The sequence below is a fragment of the Epinephelus lanceolatus genome, chromosome 4 (assembly GCF_041903045.1).
Source record: "Epinephelus lanceolatus isolate andai-2023 chromosome 4, ASM4190304v1, whole genome shotgun sequence".
Taxonomy (NCBI): Eukaryota; Metazoa; Chordata; class Actinopteri; order Perciformes; family Serranidae; genus Epinephelus; species Epinephelus lanceolatus.
In genome coordinates, this window is record NC_135737.1 from 33,265,263 (window position 1) to 33,286,326 (window position 21,064).

The 21,064-nt window shown below is 42.9% G+C and overlaps 1 protein-coding gene across 1 annotated transcript; it reads left to right on the forward strand.

Annotated features, from left to right (window-relative positions):
• Nucleotides 1–489: 489 nt before the first annotated feature.
• On the forward strand, nucleotides 490–20,175 carry ypel2b (yippee-like 2b). Its single transcript, XM_033632167.2, has 5 exons — nucleotides 490–655; nucleotides 11,018–11,249; nucleotides 12,164–12,207; nucleotides 12,626–12,734; nucleotides 18,521–20,175. Exons 2-5 carry the CDS (start codon nucleotides 11,133–11,135, stop codon nucleotides 18,608–18,610), a joined length of 360 nt encoding a protein of 119 aa, XP_033488058.1. The 5' UTR covers nucleotides 490–655; nucleotides 11,018–11,132; the 3' UTR covers nucleotides 18,611–20,175.
• The last annotated feature ends 889 nt before the right edge of the window (nucleotides 20,176–21,064 follow it).

Below are 21,064 nucleotides of genomic sequence, written 5' to 3' on the forward strand. Positions count from 1 at the left end.
AAAGAGTTGTTTTAGTAAGTATCTTTGATATCTGACTACTGTGTTGTACTTGTACAAAACGTGTTTCTCAAAAGTAAACACGGCTCTACCGATTAAAAGTGTCCTTATATAATGAGACAACACAATGACAATAGAGTTTGAGCAGGCGTTTCTCGTTTAATGCAAAATTGTTGGCAACAATTGGGAAACGTTGTCATCACCATATCCCTACTGAGCATGCGCGAAACCGTGCTTCAAAGAACAATATTGGCAAGTATGTCCACGTATTATAATAGTATGGATAACAGGCGTTTTAAATCACGCTGCGTAAGTTAACGTGAACATAAAAAATAAGACAATGGACAGAAATCGGATAAAAGAATCCACCTACCTGTATAACGGGTTTTCTGCAAACCCGGAAGTATGTTGGAGTGAACGCTCTCGCTCCGGCTGGCTGCTTCATCACTCTTTCTCTCTGCCTCTTCTAAACTCTGCTGGGCATCATTGCGCGTCAAAACATTGCGTCTCTGCAGGACTTGCCAGGGCCGGAGAGGAGAGGAAATTTGCTTGGGAAGGAATGCGAAAGGGGTTTTAGGATTGGCACTGCCACGAGGAAGACGAGGAGGTGCGACATTTCCTGAGCTACGTGGAGATCCGTTTTTTCTTCCCTTCAAAGGTAAAATGATTTCCTTTGCGTTATTTATCACTGTGGTGCATTTGTTGTTACGCACTGTTTTCATTATCGCGCTGTGAAGCTTTTTTTCCAGGGTTGGTATAAATATATAAAGCTTATCCACCACTTTTTTAACCGAGTCAACTTTTATCAAGCAGGCTCGCGTGCTGTAACCAGCTATAACAATAAAAACACAAGTTTATGACGTGTAGCTCGTGTCCTGCCAACAACATGCGTGACATGATAATCATATGTGTTATTCATATTTGGACTGATGTTGTCTTGGTGGACTGGATGCTGAAGTGCACTCTGCAGTGGAGCTACAGTATCCAGTGGTTATTATTAGGACACATGCTGTTTGTGGTGGCAGTCCTGCACGTATGCGCCATCATCCGCGTGCGCGCGCCTGGTCGTGATGGTGCACGTCAGCGGTGATCAGTGTGGGTTATCATGTAATACGCGCGCGTGTGATCACCAGCTCTGACGACAGTCACCTGGCCCTCATCGATCTGTCAGTCATTGCAGATGTTACAGCTGGTCGGAGTGGGTGGTGTGTGTGTGTGTGTGCACGGGCGCGCATGCGTGTGTGTTTTGAGCATTGTTGAGCTGAGGCATCCCCGCCATCTGTGCTGCGTGTGGTGGCTGAAGTTCTGCCCCAGATTAAGTGCGCCACTGCCTGTGACCTGATTCAATAATCACACACACACACTGTAAACCTCAAGCCTTCATGTATTATTATTTTGTTTGTGTGTGTGTATTTATTGATGTGTTGCCCCACGTGACATCTACCATCCCATACAAGTCAATGACAGTTAGGGCCAGCAGGTGGAAATGTCCCCCCACCCCACCCCACCCCACCCCAACTAAATAAAGTGCATGTGAGGCAGTTTAAGAAGAGACACTTTTATCAAGTCCTGACCTTTGCACTGATCTATTTTCATTGCAAAGCGTGCATGCAGATAGTTATTGATGATGCGAAGATCGATACACAGGGATCGAAGATGAGGGTCAGTGTCGCAGGCTTTGAAAGGTGATCCTTCACAGACAGGACTTGTATACGTAAACAAAAGTTGTGCACAGTGTGTTGTGTTTCGCAGGTCTGAGTCACTTTGTCACATCACCCACTTTGTTTTTTGTCTCACTTTTTATGACACTTTCTCAGCTGATAGCCACACGCAGAGATGCAACAGAAGTTATATATGTGAACGAGGCAGATATTGAGAAATAAAGGAGTGCTTTCTTTAGGCAAATTCTGTAAGGAAATGCACATGTGTCTAAAGCACCTGAAAACAAGCTGCCCTCCTCTCCTCAAAGGACAAACTAAAGACAGACGGAAGAGGATTAGAAGTGAGTACAGATCAGACATTGCAACAGTAACCAGACACACACCTGGGATGCAGGAGCATCGCTTCATCAGTGAGATTTGATATGGCTGGGGGGGGGGGGGCAGAGAGGAGTTTTTCCTCCTCTAGTCAGTGATGTCATGCTGCTGTATGCTGTTGGCCTTGGTGTAAGACTGAATGGAGAGCAGGATGAAAGTACATGAAGTACAGAGATTGCGTTGGTGCAGCTCGTGGGTAGTATAGGACACACTGCTCATCCAACACTGAAGGGACACACACTGCTCCTTCCCTCCTTCTCTCTCTGTTAATTTAACTCCCTCCCTGTCCCCGTCTGACTCTCATCCCCCCTCCCCGTATCTCTTCCTCTCCTCTGTCTTTCTCCTGCTCTCGATCATTGTCAGGAGCAGCATCAGCAGCGGCAGCATCAGTGCGTTACATAACAAAGGTTTTTTTGTTGGGATACAAGGGCCCTTTTGGCTGTTGAGACTCGTGGCACGTAGCCTTTTGTGATGACACCCAGAAATGACCAGAATGGACAGCTCGGTGACCTCAAACGACCCGCGGTGGAACTGATGAATAGACAGAGTGACAGCAGAAAAAATAAATATACAAACAGGCTGAGGGGCATCGAGACAGACGGAGAGAAGACACACGCAGACTGAAAAATAAACTGGTAAAAGATGGACAAACACCAGACATACACACACACTCACTCTGAGGTTATACAAGAGTCAGTTTTTGCTAGAAATTTCCTGCTGTTGGAGCCTTGTCTGAATCGCTGCGACCAGTTCCTCTAGTCATCTGATCATTTATGCAATTTGTTATTCTGTCTCCTGGGTTTTTTTTAGTGCAAAGCAGCTCTGATTGACTCTTTGCGTCAGTGTTTTACAGCACGTCAGCATCCTTGTTCCCACAAACAATGTTGCCTTGCAAAATGAGTTTCAAGCATGTCCACCCACCAAGATGTGTGTTGTCCTGTTCTTGGAAACTGATTGTTATGAAATGTCAAACGGCGTCATGGTGCAGCCTTGATCATCAAGTCCAGGACGTTTTTATCTGTTTAATGTAGGATAAAGCCTGGATCTGCTCGCTTGTACATTATGTTCAGTAGCCTCATTGTCTTTACACTTACTGATCTCCATATTAAAGTGCCCCTCTGGACATGTATTAAAGTATGTAAAAATATTCTGCTGTGATTAATAGTTTGTTTAACATGGTTTTCCCACATAAAAAGTAAATTAACTCTAAAAGGGGGGTAGAAGCAGATCTACCCTCTCTCCCTCATTGAGAAATACTGGATCTGACCTCTGCCCCGCCCACCACCACTGCTCGCACAGGTTGACCAGTGAAGCTGCAGTGTGCATCAAGATGGCTAGCACTGGAGGAAACATAGAGATTCAGACATGCATGTTTGAGCCTCAGTCAGGCTTAGATGAGGACTCTATTGTGCACTAGAGATGCAAATTTAGACTTTTTTTTTTGTGACCGATAGTGGACCTTCCTTAACCAACGATTCACTGTTTACCGTGACAGGGCTAACTGCTTGAATCACATGGCTAACATTGCCTAATGGGTTTAACAACAGAGTCAAGACATTTCAGTGTCAGTGTAGGTTTGTTGGGACCATTCAGTGTCGGATGTTAGCCGCTGTTGCTGTGTGAGCTTGTAGTAACCGCACAGACATTGGACTGACCGTTTTGTGTGATGGCAGCAACAGAAAGTTTGCTGATCCTTACCACCAATGAAGACGGTTAGTATCTGATGGGGGAAGGGGCATTGTTTCTCATATGTGTCCACCTCTGCCTCTAGGTCCTTAGCTTATTGAGGGGTGCTTAGGGTTGCAGCGATATACCGGTTTCCAGGTATACCGTGATGTAAAAGTTAACAGTTATCATACAGTGTACATTTGCGAAGCGAAACTGCAATATTTTCTGGGACAGTTATCGTACCGTGAAAATCTCATACTGTTGCAAACCTAGAGGTGCTGTAGTCATCTCCCAGAAACAACATCATGGCAATATGTCTCCAGCCTGGGCAGCAGACTCTGCTGTCTCATCTCCCCGATAGCGCCAGTATATTATATTAAATAAAATCTTTATATAACTGTTATAACTGATGGTATTAATTGGTCAGAATTATTCTGGGGTGGCACAGTGGGGCAGTAGTAAGCACCGTCACCTCAAAGTAAGAGGGCTGCAAGTCGCATCTGCTGGCTGGCTGGGGCCCTCTGTGCAGAATTTGCATGTTCTCCCTGTGTCAGCGTGGGTTTTCTCCAGGTACTACGGCTTCCTCCCACAGTCCAAAGACATGCAGGTTAATTGGTCACTCTAAATTGGGTGTGAATGTGAGTGTGAATGGTTGTCTGTCTCTATGTGTCAGCCGTGTGATAGTCTGGGGACCTGTACAGGGTGTACCCTGCCTCTCGTTCAGTGTCAGCTGGGATAGGCTCCAGCCCCCCTGCGAACCTGTACCAGAATAAGTACTTATGAATAATGAATGAATGAATTCTTATTCCTAATGGTTAATTAATTAATTATTAACATCTCTATTGTGCATTAATATAGACAACAACAAGCTTGTTAGCTTGTAACTGGCAGGGGCAAACACAGTGTTAGTGGTTGTGAACATACAATAATATCTGCTATGATGTTACAGTGTGTTCACATTGTCATTTTTATTATGTCTTATATACCACAGGTCTAATTAAAGTTTGCAAAAAGATATATTCTCTCTGGCTGAGATTTTCATATCACATACATTTAAGTACGTTTTTTTAAAGCTATAATATGTAGATTTTCCACATAAAAATGTCTAAAAACGACTAAACCAATGTTATATATTTTGTTTAGTTGTGTACTTTGATTATCAGAAATGTTTCCAACAATTTTTCAAACCCAGATAAATATGAAATATTAATAAAAGTTACGGACCGTGTCATTAGGTCGCATGTCAATGGCGACGTAACTCCAGTTACCATAGCCATTAAATGAAGGAGAAGGAGAAGAAGCAGACGGGATGAGACGTCAGAGAATGAACGTTACTGTTGCTAGGCTAAGCTAACTCATCATGGATCATGATTATGCATTGGGGGTTGCTGCACCTTCTGACACCGAAGCTGTCCCGGTAAACAAGCCGGTAAAACGGAAACGTACGGGTCAACCAAGCGATCCCAGAAGAATTTGGGATAAGAAGAGAGCTAAATCAAGGATAAATATTGGTGTGGCCTTTCCGAGATGGAGAGAGCTTCGTGAAAATCTAGGACTACAATTCGACGCCGACCTCGCATGTGTTCTACTAGACAGGTAAGCAAACATCTGGCTGATGTTATCGAAATATTAATCATTTCCACCAGTGTATTGCAAGCACTGCTGCCCGCCGGGGCACCAGCACTCCGGCCAGCAGTTATATGACTACAACTCCCATGATTCCACGCTACTTCGTGACATCATCCAACTCCGTCATCCAACATCGTCTTCTGTTATTGTTTTGGTTTGAGACCCCTAGCGGCAGAAAATTACATATTGCACGTTTAAGTCTGCTCATGGCTGGAGGTTTCAGGTTTTTTTGCTGGTATTTACATATTGGACAGTGATTTGCTTTTGTAGTAGTGACGTACCGTAATTTAGCTTCTAGGGAAGAGCGCAGGCATCGCCCCCCTCAGTGGAATAATTTGAGAACACCTCTCCAGTGACAAACTTTCCAAGGATACAAGTCAGTATAGTTAAGGTCAGACATTTTAGGGGACGCAAACATAAGAAAAATACTTTTTTCTTACTACTACTACTACTACTTTTTTCTTAATATTTTGTTGTTTTTTAAATGAGAAAGTGTGTCACAAATAAACCAAAATAAGCCTTTGACTATGTAATATGTAGGTCTTCATGTTTTTCAGAGATCTTATGGTCAAATCAGTCATTTTTATGATTGCTAAATCAAAGCTGTAACATCAGTAGGGCTGCAACTAATGAACATTTTCATGATTGGTTATTTATTTATTGAATTTATTTCATTTGATAGAGACAATGAAATTTAACATGGTTCCAATACAGAGTATGAGACTGATGTGTTTGTTGTCCGTTAAATGCCAAAATAGAGTGAATCAGTGCTTGTCATGAGTTCAGCTTCACAGAGCCTGAGTCTGTAAATGTTTTTCCAGGCCAACAAATTTAGTTTACAAAGATAAACAAAACAGCAAATCTTCATAACTGAGATGGAGGAAGTAATGGTTGGCAATTTTTGCTTGAAAAAAATGACATAAACAAAAAATTAATTATTAAAATATTTCATCATACGGCGACTACGTGTTGTGTTTTTAATCTTGTGAGTTTGTGGTATCAGCTGTTTTCATTCAAAGCCACTAACATGCTCTGGCTCACAGTTGTTATGGCTTTAATGAAGTGAATCCTCTGAGACCGAATGCAGATGATACGCAGAGAGAGCTCCATATGGATTATGTATGACCCACAAGATGATGTGTAACACGTGCAATACGATAATCCAGCGCTGCTGTTGAAAGTCCGTTGAGAGCACATTAGTATCGTGATGCACTATACGTCGACGTGCAGTTAACAGCGTCCCACAGAGCTCGAGTTAACATCTCGCCTGTCAGACATGATGGACAGGTTCTCGTCTATACATCACATTTACATTTAACACATTTAGCCAGTACTTTTATCCCGAGTGCCTTGTAGCAAGTGCTTCCTGGAAGAAGAAGAAGCTTGAGTTTAATGTCATTAAATTGGAAGCTTAAGTTTGAAGCTTACATTCCTAGATTCCCCACAGTACTAAGACTAATTACTCAGCTGTCATCAGGCAGCTTCATGCGAATGGAAGAGATTTTCTTGATTAATTTAAATTCAAATTGCTTGTCTTGTCTGACCAGCAGTCTAAAACTCAAATATATTCAGGTCATATTCATAAAAGACTTAAAAAATTAGCAAAAATTCACATTTAAAAAGGGTGGACTTGAAAAATTTCACTACTTTTGTTTGAATTAATTATAACAAATTATGAAAATAAACTTTCTGTCAAATTGACTTATAGATTCATCCACTAATTATTTCCGAACTCTTGCAAACATTTCTAATTACATAAGTACATTGTCTTTGTGTCAGTTTGTCATTTCTGTATGGCAGGACCATAGACTGTATAAAAGTAACGGACGTAGCTACAGTGATGTCACCTATTGGTTTGTAGACTCGCGTTTTGAAGTTGTTGAAGTTTGGCATTTAGGCCATCGCCATCTTGGATTTTTTGGGGCAGAAGTGACCATATGTGGATGAGAGGGTGGAGCTTTGGAGAGGCAAGGGTTGGATCTGACTCATAGACTGTGGTGACGCCTTGCAGACAGCCTGTCTGTTGTCATGGCTTTAGTTAAGCATATTTTTAAGCATTAATAGCTTTCAGATTTAGATATGTAAATATTCACCCCCATACAGTTGTCATGAAGTGGTAAAACCAGGCTGTAAACATGTTTTGAGCATTGACAATGGGGGTCTACGGGTAGTCACTCCCTTCCTGAGCCAGCTTCAAGTGGCCATTCGAGGAACTGCGTTTCTTGGCACTTTCACGTTGGCTTCATTTTTTAGCCCCCGAGGTAACAGCTTGAAGAGAGCTCAGAGAACCAGATCCTACATAAACTTCCTCCGGGTCCTCAGTCCTGAAATGACTGAGAGCATGAAACACGCTTTGGGTTAAACATCAGTCTGTGTGTGTGTGCGTCAGGGGTCAGCTCCGACAACTGCACTGAACGTGTCTTTGTGCCCCAATCCCACGCCGCTGGCAGTGAGCCAGAGGAGAGAAAACAAGGGCACGTCTCAGTGCCTTATTTATTTATATCCCCCGGTCCTTTCCATCAGCACTGGAGCCTTTATCAGCCTCTGTCTGACACTAAAAACAATCATATTGCAGGGCAGTAAAGTAAAGAGGCCTCTCTCTGTCTCTCCCTCTGTTGTTTGTCCTGAACTCACAGAGGCCTCCTGCTCCCATTCAGTATTTTATTAGTTTTTCCAGATGGTTCAGTAAAGACAGACAGGAAGGAGAGAAGACAGAAGGTGGTGAAACAGCTCAAGTTATTGCAGTATCTTATAGAGTCATCGTCCTGTAAACCACAGAAATGATCGACTTTATTCAGTTGGAAAGGTCATTGTTTTTTATTTTACTGTGAAACACTTGATTATAGAAACAGGCAGGTGACAATAAAATGTGCACACTGGTTTAGTGAGGCAGCAGCAACGGGGAATAAAACTAGATTACATTCTGTGATTGATGATTGTGTTTAACACCAGAGCTACAGGGCTGGAATCACAATTAAAGTTGAATTAAGCAATAAACCCACAAAGATTATATCTGCAGCACAAGGTAGAGAGCACAGGCCCCGAACCACCTCCTGTACAGTTAGTCAAAACATACTCCTGTCCTTCTGGCCCCGAGCCTTTGGGATGGGTTCCCAGGCCAGCTTACTAATCTTCTCAGTCACCAGGGCACACCAGCAGAAGTATTTTAAGGGCTTGGTCTAGTTGGATATCATGGAGTGAGCAGAGCACGATCCTCACAGTTATGCTACGCTAAGAAGATTATCTCTGCAGCCCCATAGACTTAAACACAGAATGTGAGCGAGCGTTGCTGCCTGTGTGTTGCTGCATTGAACTGGAGTCAGTGCAGAACGGTTTGACCACAGGTTAATGGAGACAGCTGCTACTAATGATTATTTTCAATATCAATTTTCTGCCACACCAATTAATTAGTTGATTGTTTGGTCTATAAAATGCCAGGAAATCATGAAAAATGCTCAGCATATTTGCAGGCTGACATCCAAAAATGTTTGACACACAGACCAAAACCCACAGAGTTTCAATTTACTACTAAGAATAAGAGTCTACAGTCACGCTAGCAGCTCTGTTATGCTCTACTTACAGTGATGCATTTAGCTAAATGCTAATGTCACACATGCACACAACCAAATGCTAATGTCTTAGCAGGTATGCCATCCCAGGTAGCCAAAATGACCTGGCCCAGAATCGGCCTTAACTCGGCATGCCAGATAAAATTAGCCGGGCTGGGTCCGGTTGCTGACGCTTCCATCACTGGGCCGTTATTAGAAATGACCTGGCCCAGCATTGGCCAAACTCTGCACACCGGATGAAATTAGCCGGGCCGCAACTGATTGCCTGACTTGGCTGAGACTCGGATTAAATGATGCCCCAGAATCGGGCCAAATCAGCTGGTCCAATTCAGGCTGCCGACACTGCCGTCACTGGGATGTTCAGCATCTTAGTTTAGCATGTTAGCATGCTAACATTCACTAATTGGCAATGGACACAAAGTGCAGCTGAGTCTGATGGGAATGTCACTGGTCTTGCCGGTATTTGGGAGGGATGTTTATTCTTGCAAGTCTGCACCATAAATACTACACAGTTAAAATTATTTTGTAGATTATTGTTTGAAAAAAGATAGATTAAATGTTTAGATTACTATCATTTGGAAGAAGGTTAATGAATAGAAGCTACTGGAATGTTGTTCTTTGTATCAGGTCTGACAGTCTTTTTTATCTGTTTTTCTTTTTGTATTTAATTAATTTATTTTGCTGTCATTTTTTTTTATGTATTTATTTTTTGCAGGCTAAAATTCTTAGCCTTATGTTTCTGTACATGAAGGTTGAAGTACTGAAAGAAGAACAACTGATTATGAACCATGTAATAGAGTGGGCAGAACCTTGAATATGAAATGGAATCAAAATATATTCGACATCGAAATTACGGTAGCATACTTTAAAATTCAAACCTGTACTGTAGCTGTTGTTGTTATCCATCTCTATTTATCATTATATATCAATAGTTTGTTATACTGTTGTATCACTGAGTGACACGCCTATTCACATAATTTCTCACTTAAAAAAGAAAGAATGAAATGATATCTGTACATGAGTGTTGTAATGAGGAAGATATATGAAATTATATGACAAATTATTTTAAAAAATTACTATCACTTTATGGGATAGGGTTCACCCAGTCAAAATGCCATTTCAATAATCAGACAGGATTACTGAAGATTTTCTCAAAGAATATTGTTTTCAATAAATGTTAATTAACTTTTATTTAGTAAGTTGTTTACATGTTTTGTGGGATTATGTGCAAAATGACTAATGCATGGTGCAAAGTGCCACATATTTCAGTGGCATTAAACACACAATTTGGTTATTGAAAAGATCCTATACACAGTATTATTTGGGACAGTGTTTAACCTTCTAGTTTGAATTGTGCTCAATTTTGTCTTTGTTTTTGACTTTTAGATTACTCATCTAGTCTACCTATACACGGGTATAAACATCAGGGATGTTAATTGTTGGGAACATCCCTAGTATTTGGTTGTGACAAAATAACTTCATGTAAAAATGAAACTTTTGGGCCCAGTCTTGATGGTGTCACAAAGCCTACAGGAAATGCAAGTGGCTGAGTCAGGATTCATCCTCTGGGCACCATGAATGTCTGTACAGAAGTGGAGGGGTGATGATTAGACGGACATTTTCATTGCTAGAGCTACGCTGCTAGCGTGGCTAAAAATGATTTAAACTAAGCAAAAAAATAGATACCCACTGATTTTTTGTCTGTCCCTACTTTAGTAGCCCAAACTTTCCTCTCGACCATCTTGGACTCACTCATGGACTCTTGAGAGAAGTAGTGGTTCCCAGTGTGGTGGAAGCATGTTCTTGTTCCATGTTTGAATCTCATCTCCTAAAGTAGAATGTCTTCATTGTTTTCAGCTTGAATCCAAAATGTGAAATTTGGTGACTCAGCCGGGAACACAGGCTCATTAATAATGCATGATGTCTCATCACATCATGGCTCTTTGAGGTTTCAAGAGTTTCTAAGATGCAAGCAGCTTGGAGAATTCTCTCAGCGCACAGACTGTAATCCCATCAGCAGTCATACACCTGTGGATCACTTTACAACATCTGCTTAAAAAAACATCTGTTACGCAACTGTGTAACCATGAGCTGCTGTGTTATCCTCCCCGTGCTCAGGTGTTTGCCTCCCAACCCACCGCCCACCACGGCCCTCACCTGTGTGTTGCGGTGCTTCCCTTGTGAGCCGACCTGGGCTGGCAGTCCCTTCTTGCACCGCCCGCCAACTCCGCCCATGGTCAGAATGACGCGCTCCAAGACTTTCCAGGCATACTTGCCGAGCTGCCACCGAACCTACAGCTGCATCCACTGCCGAGCTCACCTGGCCAACCATGACGAGCTCATCTCCAAGGTAACCAGCAGGAAAAGCAGCACTCTGCTCCGGTGACTTGACTCATCTTACCAGCGGTGGTTGCCCCTGGAAACCATTAGTGACAGTGGTTACATCCAGGCAGCTAATGATTACAGTCTGACAGTACTTTACTTCATTATTTTACTTCAGAGACAAGGAATTAACTGTTTTGTTTTGGTCTCCTTCATTTTTCTTACTTCTTATTTTTATTTTCCTATAATTTCTCTATGCCTATATACAGTGTAAAAGCAACTGTTGTAAATGTAAAATATAATTTACAAGGATTAACAGCAATTAAAGATTTAAAAAGAGGGAGAACATATGAGGAATAATGAAAACAAACAACAGGCTGAACACCTGTATGTTTGTGTCAGCCTACGCCACACAACCGCCTGTGGATGGATTATGTTATAAGCTGGTTAGTGAATTGGATTATGAATGCACTATCACTTTTTCCACGTGCGATTATGACAACATAGCTCACCTGTGCACAAAGGCCTTCTGCTGGTCGTAACACAGGCGCACGACACAAATCTGTTTAAGCTTTCATAATGTGGAAAATAAAGGCCTGCGAGAAAATAACTGCAAGTGGTGAAGCTCCTTATGCATTAGCTAACGGTGATGCTATCAGGAGCATATGGGCTGTTACTGGGAGACTGCGCCCCATTTTAAAGTAGATATTAAAATAGATTTCGTCTACAGGTTTTAAAATAAGAGCTTCTATTAGTGAAGGCCCGGCACAAATCAACACGTGGGTGATTTATAAGGAAACCAAACCTCTCTGTCTCTTATTTTACTGAAGCATTACGGCTATATAATAGCATGCTTATGTCGTTTTATATTATTACTTCACTGTATGAAAGGGTCGATTCTTGTTTCAGCCTTTTTATCTGTGTCTCATCCTCTCACTGCAGTCGTTCCAGGGCAGCCAAGGCAGAGCCTACCTGTTCAACTCAGTGTGAGTATCTGTCTGTTGTTGCATGTGTATGTGTTGTCTTAGACAGGAGAACAATGAGCTAAGATGGTGGTGTTTTGAAACAGGTTAGTAATGCGTGCTGTACCACACAGTAGATGTGTTGTTTTGAAGCCGCGGTGTAGACAGAGCCAGCCTGTGCCTCAGAGTCATTATCAGCTGAATTGAGTGTGAAAATTAGGCTATTTGAATCTATGCTCCGTGGCCTGGCGCCCTATCAGTATGCGCTGTGTGAGTGGGTGTGAGGCAGTGACTCACTCTGAGCACATCGTACAGTACATGCAACTGAGCAACTTGAGCCACTTGCACAATTTGTAACTTTTGTCTCTTTGTCTCCGCTTCCCTCTTCTTCCTTTCTACTTTCGTCTCCACCCCCCACCTCCCTTCTCTCTGTCTCTCTCAGGGTGAATGTCGGGTGTGGCCCTGCAGAGGAGAGAGTTCTGCTCACAGGCCTGCACGCTGTAGCAGATATCTACTGTGAGAACTGCAAGACTACCCTGGGCTGGAAATACGTAAGTGTCCTCAGCTGATTTGACACACAGGCACCACAGACTGCATCCAAGGTTAGAGGACGATAAACTGAGGAGGTTGTTATTATAGCACACCCTAATTTTATTTGCACCCTAATTATATTTGGACCTCCTCTCCTCTCAGGGTCAATGCGGTGTTACGGCTGTGGACTGAATTAATTATGAGATAGATTTCTCAGAACAGATGGAGACATGAAGGACAAGTCTTTATCTTGTGTGACTTGTGATTAGTTTTTAATGTTTTGTAGGAGTGAACACCATCTGGATCAGCAGAAGGGTTTCATTCATTGCTCAGACCTGAAGATTTACATATGTACAGCGTGTTTTTATGGTTTTAACTGTTCTGCCTTACAAAGGCTAACTGCAGTAATTACACTGACGCTGAAACTGAGAAAAATGGCTTCAAAGTTTTTTGACAGTTCGCAGATATTACAGTTTTAGTGTCTTTGTAAGTTTGAGGATAAGTGTTTTTATTTCTGACTAGATTCAAATTTGTACTCGTTTCATTTGCAGATATCTGTTTTAAAAGAAGTAAACAAGAATTTGAAGCAACCCTTTAAGTGTCTTTTTGTCGCAATATTCACTTCGTCAGGTTTGACCTATATTAGGATTACTTAAAGGGAAAGTTCAGATTTTTTGAAGTGGGGTTGTATGAGGGTCTTATCCATAGTCAATCTGTTACCTGCAGTAGATGTCTGTCGACACGCCCCCAGTTTGGAGAAGCAGGCTGGAGTCCGACACAGAAGCTAGGCAATGTGCTGCTGTGGATGGGGTCAGCAATGAAACACGTTTTAAACACCCCAAAACAAAAGTCTTTCAAAAGTATTTTCACTGTTTTACTTTTCTGTCAGATAGCGGTTTCTGACTGGGAACTGAAGCCATTGTATCACCTTCATCAAAGCCAGACTCCACTGAGAAAAACAGTCATTTAACATCTCTGAACACAGGAGCTGCTGGTCTACCACTGCCTCAAACAGTTATTTTTCTGTATTACTGTGTGACTGGTGAATCTGAACTAACCAAATGAAACGCCACAGTCTTACAATAACACAAACTATCTAACAGATCAAGGCAGTGGTAGACCAGCAGCTCCTGTGTTCAGTGAGCCAAAAATACTGTTTTTGTCAATGGAATAGTCTCTTTGAAGATGTGAAAGAAGAAGATGTGAAACTGAAGCTGTCAACAGCTTTCCTGTTGGAACAGTCTGTCTGACAGAAAGGTACAGATTTTTTTTAGGTGGCTAAAATAAGTTTTATTGCTGACTCCCATCCACTGCAGTACATTGCTTAGCTTCTGTGTCAGACTCCAGCCTGCTTCTCCAAACTGGGGACATGCCATCTGACATCTACTGTAGGTAATACACTGACTATGGGTAATTACCTCATACAACCCAACCCCAACTTCAAAAAATCCCTTTCCTCATCCGTATCATCATCACTACTGGTCTTACTATGGTCACTGCCACGTTATCAATCATTTTGTTGTCCTCATTCTCATGTTCCCCATTCACTGTCTTGCTGTGGTTTTCGTTGGCGTGATAGAATCTCAAATCTCCATGGACGCAAGGCAGGGCGCAGTAACTACATTTACTGCAGTTTGTCTTGGGTTTTTGGTTGGATTGTGTAATTTTCACACCCTATTATCTCATGAACATAGTAAGATTATCTAGGAAATTTTGTCACAAGATAGAACAGCTATCCAAAGGTTTCATTTCAGTCATAACTCTTGGCCAACACTGCATTTAGCCTTTGTCGAACAGAGTAGATGTCAACTTCTACTGTTTATACAGCTGATTTAATCATAGATGTCATTGCCAGGTGTTATTTATTTTGATTGAACATGCACAACCAACATTGATAGCCTTGGTGTGTAGCTTGGTCTAATATCAGAGCCATATATACAAGCTGTGATATAGCATTTCAAAATACACGTGCAGTACGTGTCTAGAACAGGTGGTATTTAGGTCCCACGTCAGGGTGAACTAAACAGCATCCACACTTGCTAGCTGCCTTCATATATCAACAGAGCTGAGCATGTGCAGCTGTCACTGGTGAACCCCGTCCGCATGGAGGTGAGAGTTTACACTATAAGGCACATGACTGTATCTTTAAGGGGTTAACACACACACATACATTCACACAAACAGTATCCTTGTTGTTTGACTTCTTAGAAGGCTCCATTGACCAGCACACTTCGCCTAACCTCTAACCGTAACCTTCCAACCTAAAAATAGGTGTTTTCCTTATGACGCTCGCCGGGTATAAACACCTGGCGGAACCAGCTTCGAAAGTGGAGACTTTTCTGGGTAGTTTCTATTCCTGTCAGGACCCCACAAGGCAGAGAAAACAGAGGTCACATGCATGCGCACAGCACACAGACACTAGATAGGACTTAATGGAGAGTTTCCATTAATATCAGCTGCAGCAGTATTGATTTTCTGCAGTCGTCAAAGTTCTATCGGGAGGGCTGACCTACTGCACTTCTAAACCAAGAAATCTGATAACGCGCCTCTGCAGCTCAGAACCAAAATAGCCAAAGACAACAAGGTACAGACGCTCCACGGTGAAAACATTTGTATGAGCCGACTCTGTGACTCTGCTGTCAAGAGAGGCTCACAGTGAGTGAGTGGCTTTTGAACAACAACACAAGGCTGTTAATGGACTTGGACAGGATGCAAAAGTTGTCAGTGTGTGTCATTTGCTATGGCATTCATCAGCAAACTGCATGAAAATAGAAAACATAGTTGTTTTAAACAGTTTTCAAGAGAGGAGCTGTGTAGAAATGATGACTGTTTAAAAGGATGTTATATCTTCCGTGATTTAACCTCAGCATTTCCAAAGGGACCATTTTAAGCTTGGGGCTTTGGGTTTCCTTCTCCCTGCTTTCATTAGTTACTGGGGCCAGAAATATCCAAATTTGGGGATCTGGGAGGTGGAACTGGAGCAAGTTGAGGTGGGATTAGCAAGCAGCAGCAGCAGCCGCAGCTGAGCATGAACATGTGACCACCATGAGAGACATCTGTTAATCAAAAACAGTCCCACACACCCCTGTAAAAGTCCTTTAGTTGGAACACTTGTAAAAATCACCATAAAGACACATATTAGGAGAAGGAACACTGGCTATTGAGACATAGTCTGCAACCATACTAACAGCTCTGTGAGCCTGTACTTAGGCACAGCCTTTTGAGCTAATGGCAGTGGGCTGAAATGCTCAAAGACAATGCCAACATACTGATGTTAAGCCATGGATATATAAAAAGAACTGGATACAGTGTAGGAGGCGGGGCCCTGTTCATTACTTTGAAAGTTGTTCTGTAGGGCAAAAAGCCAGAAAGCTCTGTTTCTGGGGCATAAAATTGCCCGGATCTTCAGCATTGTGGGGGCTTTCCATTGGCCAAGTGGCTAACTTCCAGTTTAGTGCTCTGCTAACTTGAATGCAGAGAGAAAGATTTAATTGCACAGCTCCTCTAGACTTGAAAAATGTTATCGGACTGAATGGATCAAATCCCGATAGTGAAACAAATCATTTCATAGGGGTTGTGACGCTCAATAGAACATATCCACTGATTTACAGACCTCTCTTTTACTATGTAAGTCTTGGAGAAAAAGTATTTTTTGGCCCATGATGTAACTGGGTTTTGTAGTTCCACGTTTGGCCACTATGTAAAATCAGCTTTAAGACTCCATGCTGTTCCTTGGGGTTTAAGTTAAGCAGGTGTAATGTTATCTATGTTCGATTTATTAGTTTAGCATGTTAGCATACTTACGTTTGCTAATGTTTGCATGTCAGATGTATAAAGAGGACTTGATACAGCGTTGGAGGCATTGCAATGAAAGTTGCTCAGTGGTGCATGAAGCCAAAACAGTGTGATTTCTGGGTGTAAAATTACCCAGATGTTCCACATAGTGAAGAACTAGCCTTTTTCTTTAACCCCGCCTTCCAACTGCTCGGTCTCAGGCTCGCTATAGTCGTATATTAACTCTATATTCGGCTATAAGTGAATTTTACAGCTTTTAGGACAGTGATTTAAATAAAGGCTATGTAAGTGTTTGTACTATAAAGTTGATGTACCAAAAAAATATCCACTGATTTACAGTCGTCTCTTTTTCAATGTAAGTCTTTGAGAAAAAGCACTTTTGGGCCCAGTGGCAAAACAATGATGGACCGGAAAGCTGTAGTTCCACAGACTGACCACTATATCAATTAAAGTAAAAAGAAATGGCTTTAAAGTAGTGATAGGTGGACAGATTCTTTTCACAGTTTCGGTTCCTTTAAATTCATACGTGTATTGAACCTTTCTAGCTGTGATACTTTCTGCAAAAAGGTGTCAAAATAATCTGAAAAATTAGTTCCCAATCACATGTCCTGGCTCACCAGATCTGTCTTTTGCTTGTCATTATCAGTGTGTTGCTTAAGCGCTCTGAGCAATACATTTACAACACATCTTTGTGGCATCCATGTTGTTTTCACGTTACAATTTCAAGCTCATGAGCACACACCAAAGTCGGGAGAGCGACCGTTCAAGGAACGCAAATGCACAGTTGGCCTTAGCTGATAGAGGTCTCAACTCAAGTCTGATTTAGTCGGCCCTCATTAATCCATTCAGTGTAATTGTTGCTCTACATCAAGACATGTTACGGATTCATGAGCACTCGGAAGTTCAGCAGGCTGACCCAGTACATACCAGACACTAAAGAGTCTTAATTGTGACTCGTTCAAAGAAATCCAGTCCAGCGATCAAGTCCAGAGGTACGTTTTATGATGGTTTATTAAACAAACAGCTGAGATAACTGAGGCAAAGTGAGATGAAATGAAATACTGCGTGATGTGATTACGGTCAACAGAAAATATCAAAGCCAAAAACTCAGCCTCTTTGTCTATAAGGCGCCATGCTAGTAAATGTGAAACCACACTAACCTCTGTGCCAATTACCACCGGAACAAATAATAACCAGCAGTTAAAACATTCTGGCTCCTACAGCCATAAACCAAAGTATTAGCTATGAGAGAAACTTGCTCACAAAGGCAGCCTTGGTAGGTGCCACCTAGCGTCATGAGTTTTGATCTTTTAGTTTTCATTACATGCTACTTGATACTCATACTGGGTTTACAGTACGATAAGATAACCATTGATGCATTCATACTTTTTAAATGACTGACATTTTGCAGTCAACATATGTTTATGAGGGGAAAACTAATGTGAACAATGTGAACTGTGAAAAATAATGATTGTGGTATTAGTCTATGTATTTCACTTCATGGAACAACATTAAATGGAGATTTTCAGCATCTGTGTAGCTCAGACTTTCCAACAAATCCCATTCATGTCTTCCAGAGGAATCTTTAATCACACACCTTACAGCAGAAATGCATGTTACAGCCTGCAAAAATAGGGCAGACTCTGCGTCTGTGCTGACTGTTGCGAGGCTCAAACCTGTGGCCTTTCTCAGGGGTGAGAGATTCATTCCTGTCAGTATAGGGTATGACGATCCAGTCCGGTCAGAGTTTTGGTTCTGCAGGCTCCTCTGCAGTGTTCAGTGACTGACTGTTATATAACCAGCTCCCAAAGAGCCAGCAGCAGAGACGGGCCAGGATTGAGTCAAGGATTTTCATAAACAGCTGAAGGGACTGTCATGAGCAGGGTTTTTTTAAAATGCACCCTGTGCACTTCTCTAACTATCTGTCAAAGATATAAACATGTGATTATTCTCTGTCCATCTGTCCTCTGAATTAAACGCTGTGTCTCCTGTCCTCTGCCACGCCCTCCAGGAACATGCCTTTGAGAGCAGTCAGAAGTACAAAGAGGGCAAGTTCATCATCGAGCTGGCCCACATGATCAAGGACAATGGCTGGGACTGAGGGATGAGCAGCCAGGACACGACCGCAGCAGTGGAGAGGGGGAAGGGGGGTGGATGGATGGATGGACAAATGGAGGGAGGGAGGGGGGTCGTGTGTGGTGGGTGAGTGTGTGACTTTGGTTTGGCTGATTTACCATTAACCTCTGTAACTCTCTGCCCATCCCTCCCTACCACGCCTCTCGACGCACACACATACACACACGCGCGCACACACACACACACACACACACCAAGGTCCCAGACATCCCAGCTTGACAGAGAGACAGACTAGGCAGGCTTGTACGCAGCTAGCAGGACTAGGTGACAGTGTCTGGCCGGCAAGATGTCTCATTTTCATGTCTTTTCGTTTGGTAACTGAAACATGATTTGATAGCTCGATAGTATTCCACCTTGTCTCAAACTAATGTTAGAAAAAGTTGTTAGCGGGTCAGTCAGTGGAAATTTAGCCAGAAGGAGGGTGGTTAGGCCGGCCTGGCAGGGTTCATTGGCCTTGGTTGAAGAGCTGATGGGCATTCACTCTGTCCTCAGCTTGAATGAGATGACCTAAGATGATTATAGCAAATCCAGCTGATCGGGGCCATGCCAGCTGGGCCAGTGATGAGGCCTGGCGCTGAGGCTTGGCACGGAGGCCCAAGCACATGGGCGTTGGGTTGCAGCAAGGGGGTGTGGGGGTGGGTGCAGGGATTGCTGCCCAACAGGCCTCTCTCTCAACATGGTGGGGAGGGGAGGCTCCTGATCCAGTTATGCAGTGGCTTTGATGGCTTCTGGCTGGGATTCACTCCATGTTTTGCCAGTGATGCAGCTCAGGACGGGCCGAGAGTGAAAGGGATACAGACAGACAGCCACCAGCTTGTCCTAAAACCTCACAGGAATTTGCCCTCGCAGCAGCAAAGCAGCTCCCCTGGGTTTTATTCATCCTTTAATACAACAAGTCGTGTAAAGTGATCTGGCGATCCTTCCCGTATATGTCTGGTGTCGGTAGACGCATCACTGCGTCCGCCTTTGTTACTTAGCCAGATAGAATTACACAACATAAGCGTGTCTCAGGTGAACAACTTTGGCTGGGATTCCCAAAGGTTTGCAAGCACTGTGAGCATCTTTTTTTTTTTTTTGAGGTCAATGAGCTAAGGTGACGAGGCGCTGCAGGCTTGGGAGAGGCAGGGGGCAGCTAGTGGTCAGTTAGACACAACACCTGCTGTCACGCAAATAACAGTTTGATTTAAGACACAAAACAAATGGCCGATGCATGACTGGTTTCATGGGCCGAGGGAAAATGCAAATAGTAAAAAACATTAACACAGAAAGTAAATTATTACTTTTACTGAAGTTACGAGGTATATACATAACCACAGCGGTGTGTAATATAGATGCATATGTATAAAAAGGTATCACTCTTAGGCTCTCTTTCAGTCTGGGATGACTGCTGTTTAACTGCTGTTACACTGATCTTCACTAACTCACAAAACATAGTAAACCAACTGGGCAACATTATGAAGCAACGCACAAGATAGACCCACCTACTCATTGTTTTGTCCTTAAAGCTGGGGTAGGCAGAAAAAAAACAAATTAAAATAGACCCTCCTCCTGCAGCTCTCCCCACTCTGTCCCAAGAACCTCCTCCAAAATGACCACAGGCATATGCACACACTCCATACAGTAACCCACTGTTTCCCATACATTGATCTCATTGTAGAGTTACACACACTGTGTTCTTTCAGCCCCTCTTTGCCCCGCTCTCTCTGTCTCTTTGTTTATCAGACCAAAAATGAGACAAGATTTAACAGGCTAATGTTAGCCACCTCGACATCCCTTTGCCTCAGTCCCCACTGCAGTGGACTGCCCTCTCAGTAGGAGAGCTGGCAGCAGCTCTGGAGACAGACCTTCGTTCGGCAGCTGTAGCGGCTTGAATTCAGCCACCGCAAATCCCCCAGAGCCAGGTGTCACAGTGGGCTGGTGGCCAGCGGCAGCGTTAGGTCTAACCTGTTGGCTGATCCAGAGGGGAGTGGAGACTGTTCGGTGACTGGGGGTTTGTCTCCAGACCCAGTGAGGTGGCGAGTGAGGTGGACACACTGTGATTCGAAACTCTAGCTAACGTCAGGCACATAAACATGAAATTGAAGCCGCAGCCACAAGTCTTTTTGGCTCAGGTTAGCAGATGGCTAAATTATTAGCATTAGCATATGGACACTTTCTATCTCTGAAATGCTTTGCTGATACTGCTTTATTCTTTTTATTGTCAGACTCTTTTTTAGGGTGCTTTCACATCTGTCTTGTTTGGTTCGGTTCAATTGACTCAAGTTCCTTTGCCCCCTAAGTGCGGTTTGTTTGGGCAAGTGTGAACACAGCAATCCCACTTAGGTGCACACCAATACAACCAGACTGAGACCTGCTTGAAGAGGTGGTCTCAGTCCGGTTACAAACGAACTCTGGTACGGTTCATTTGTGGTGAGAACGT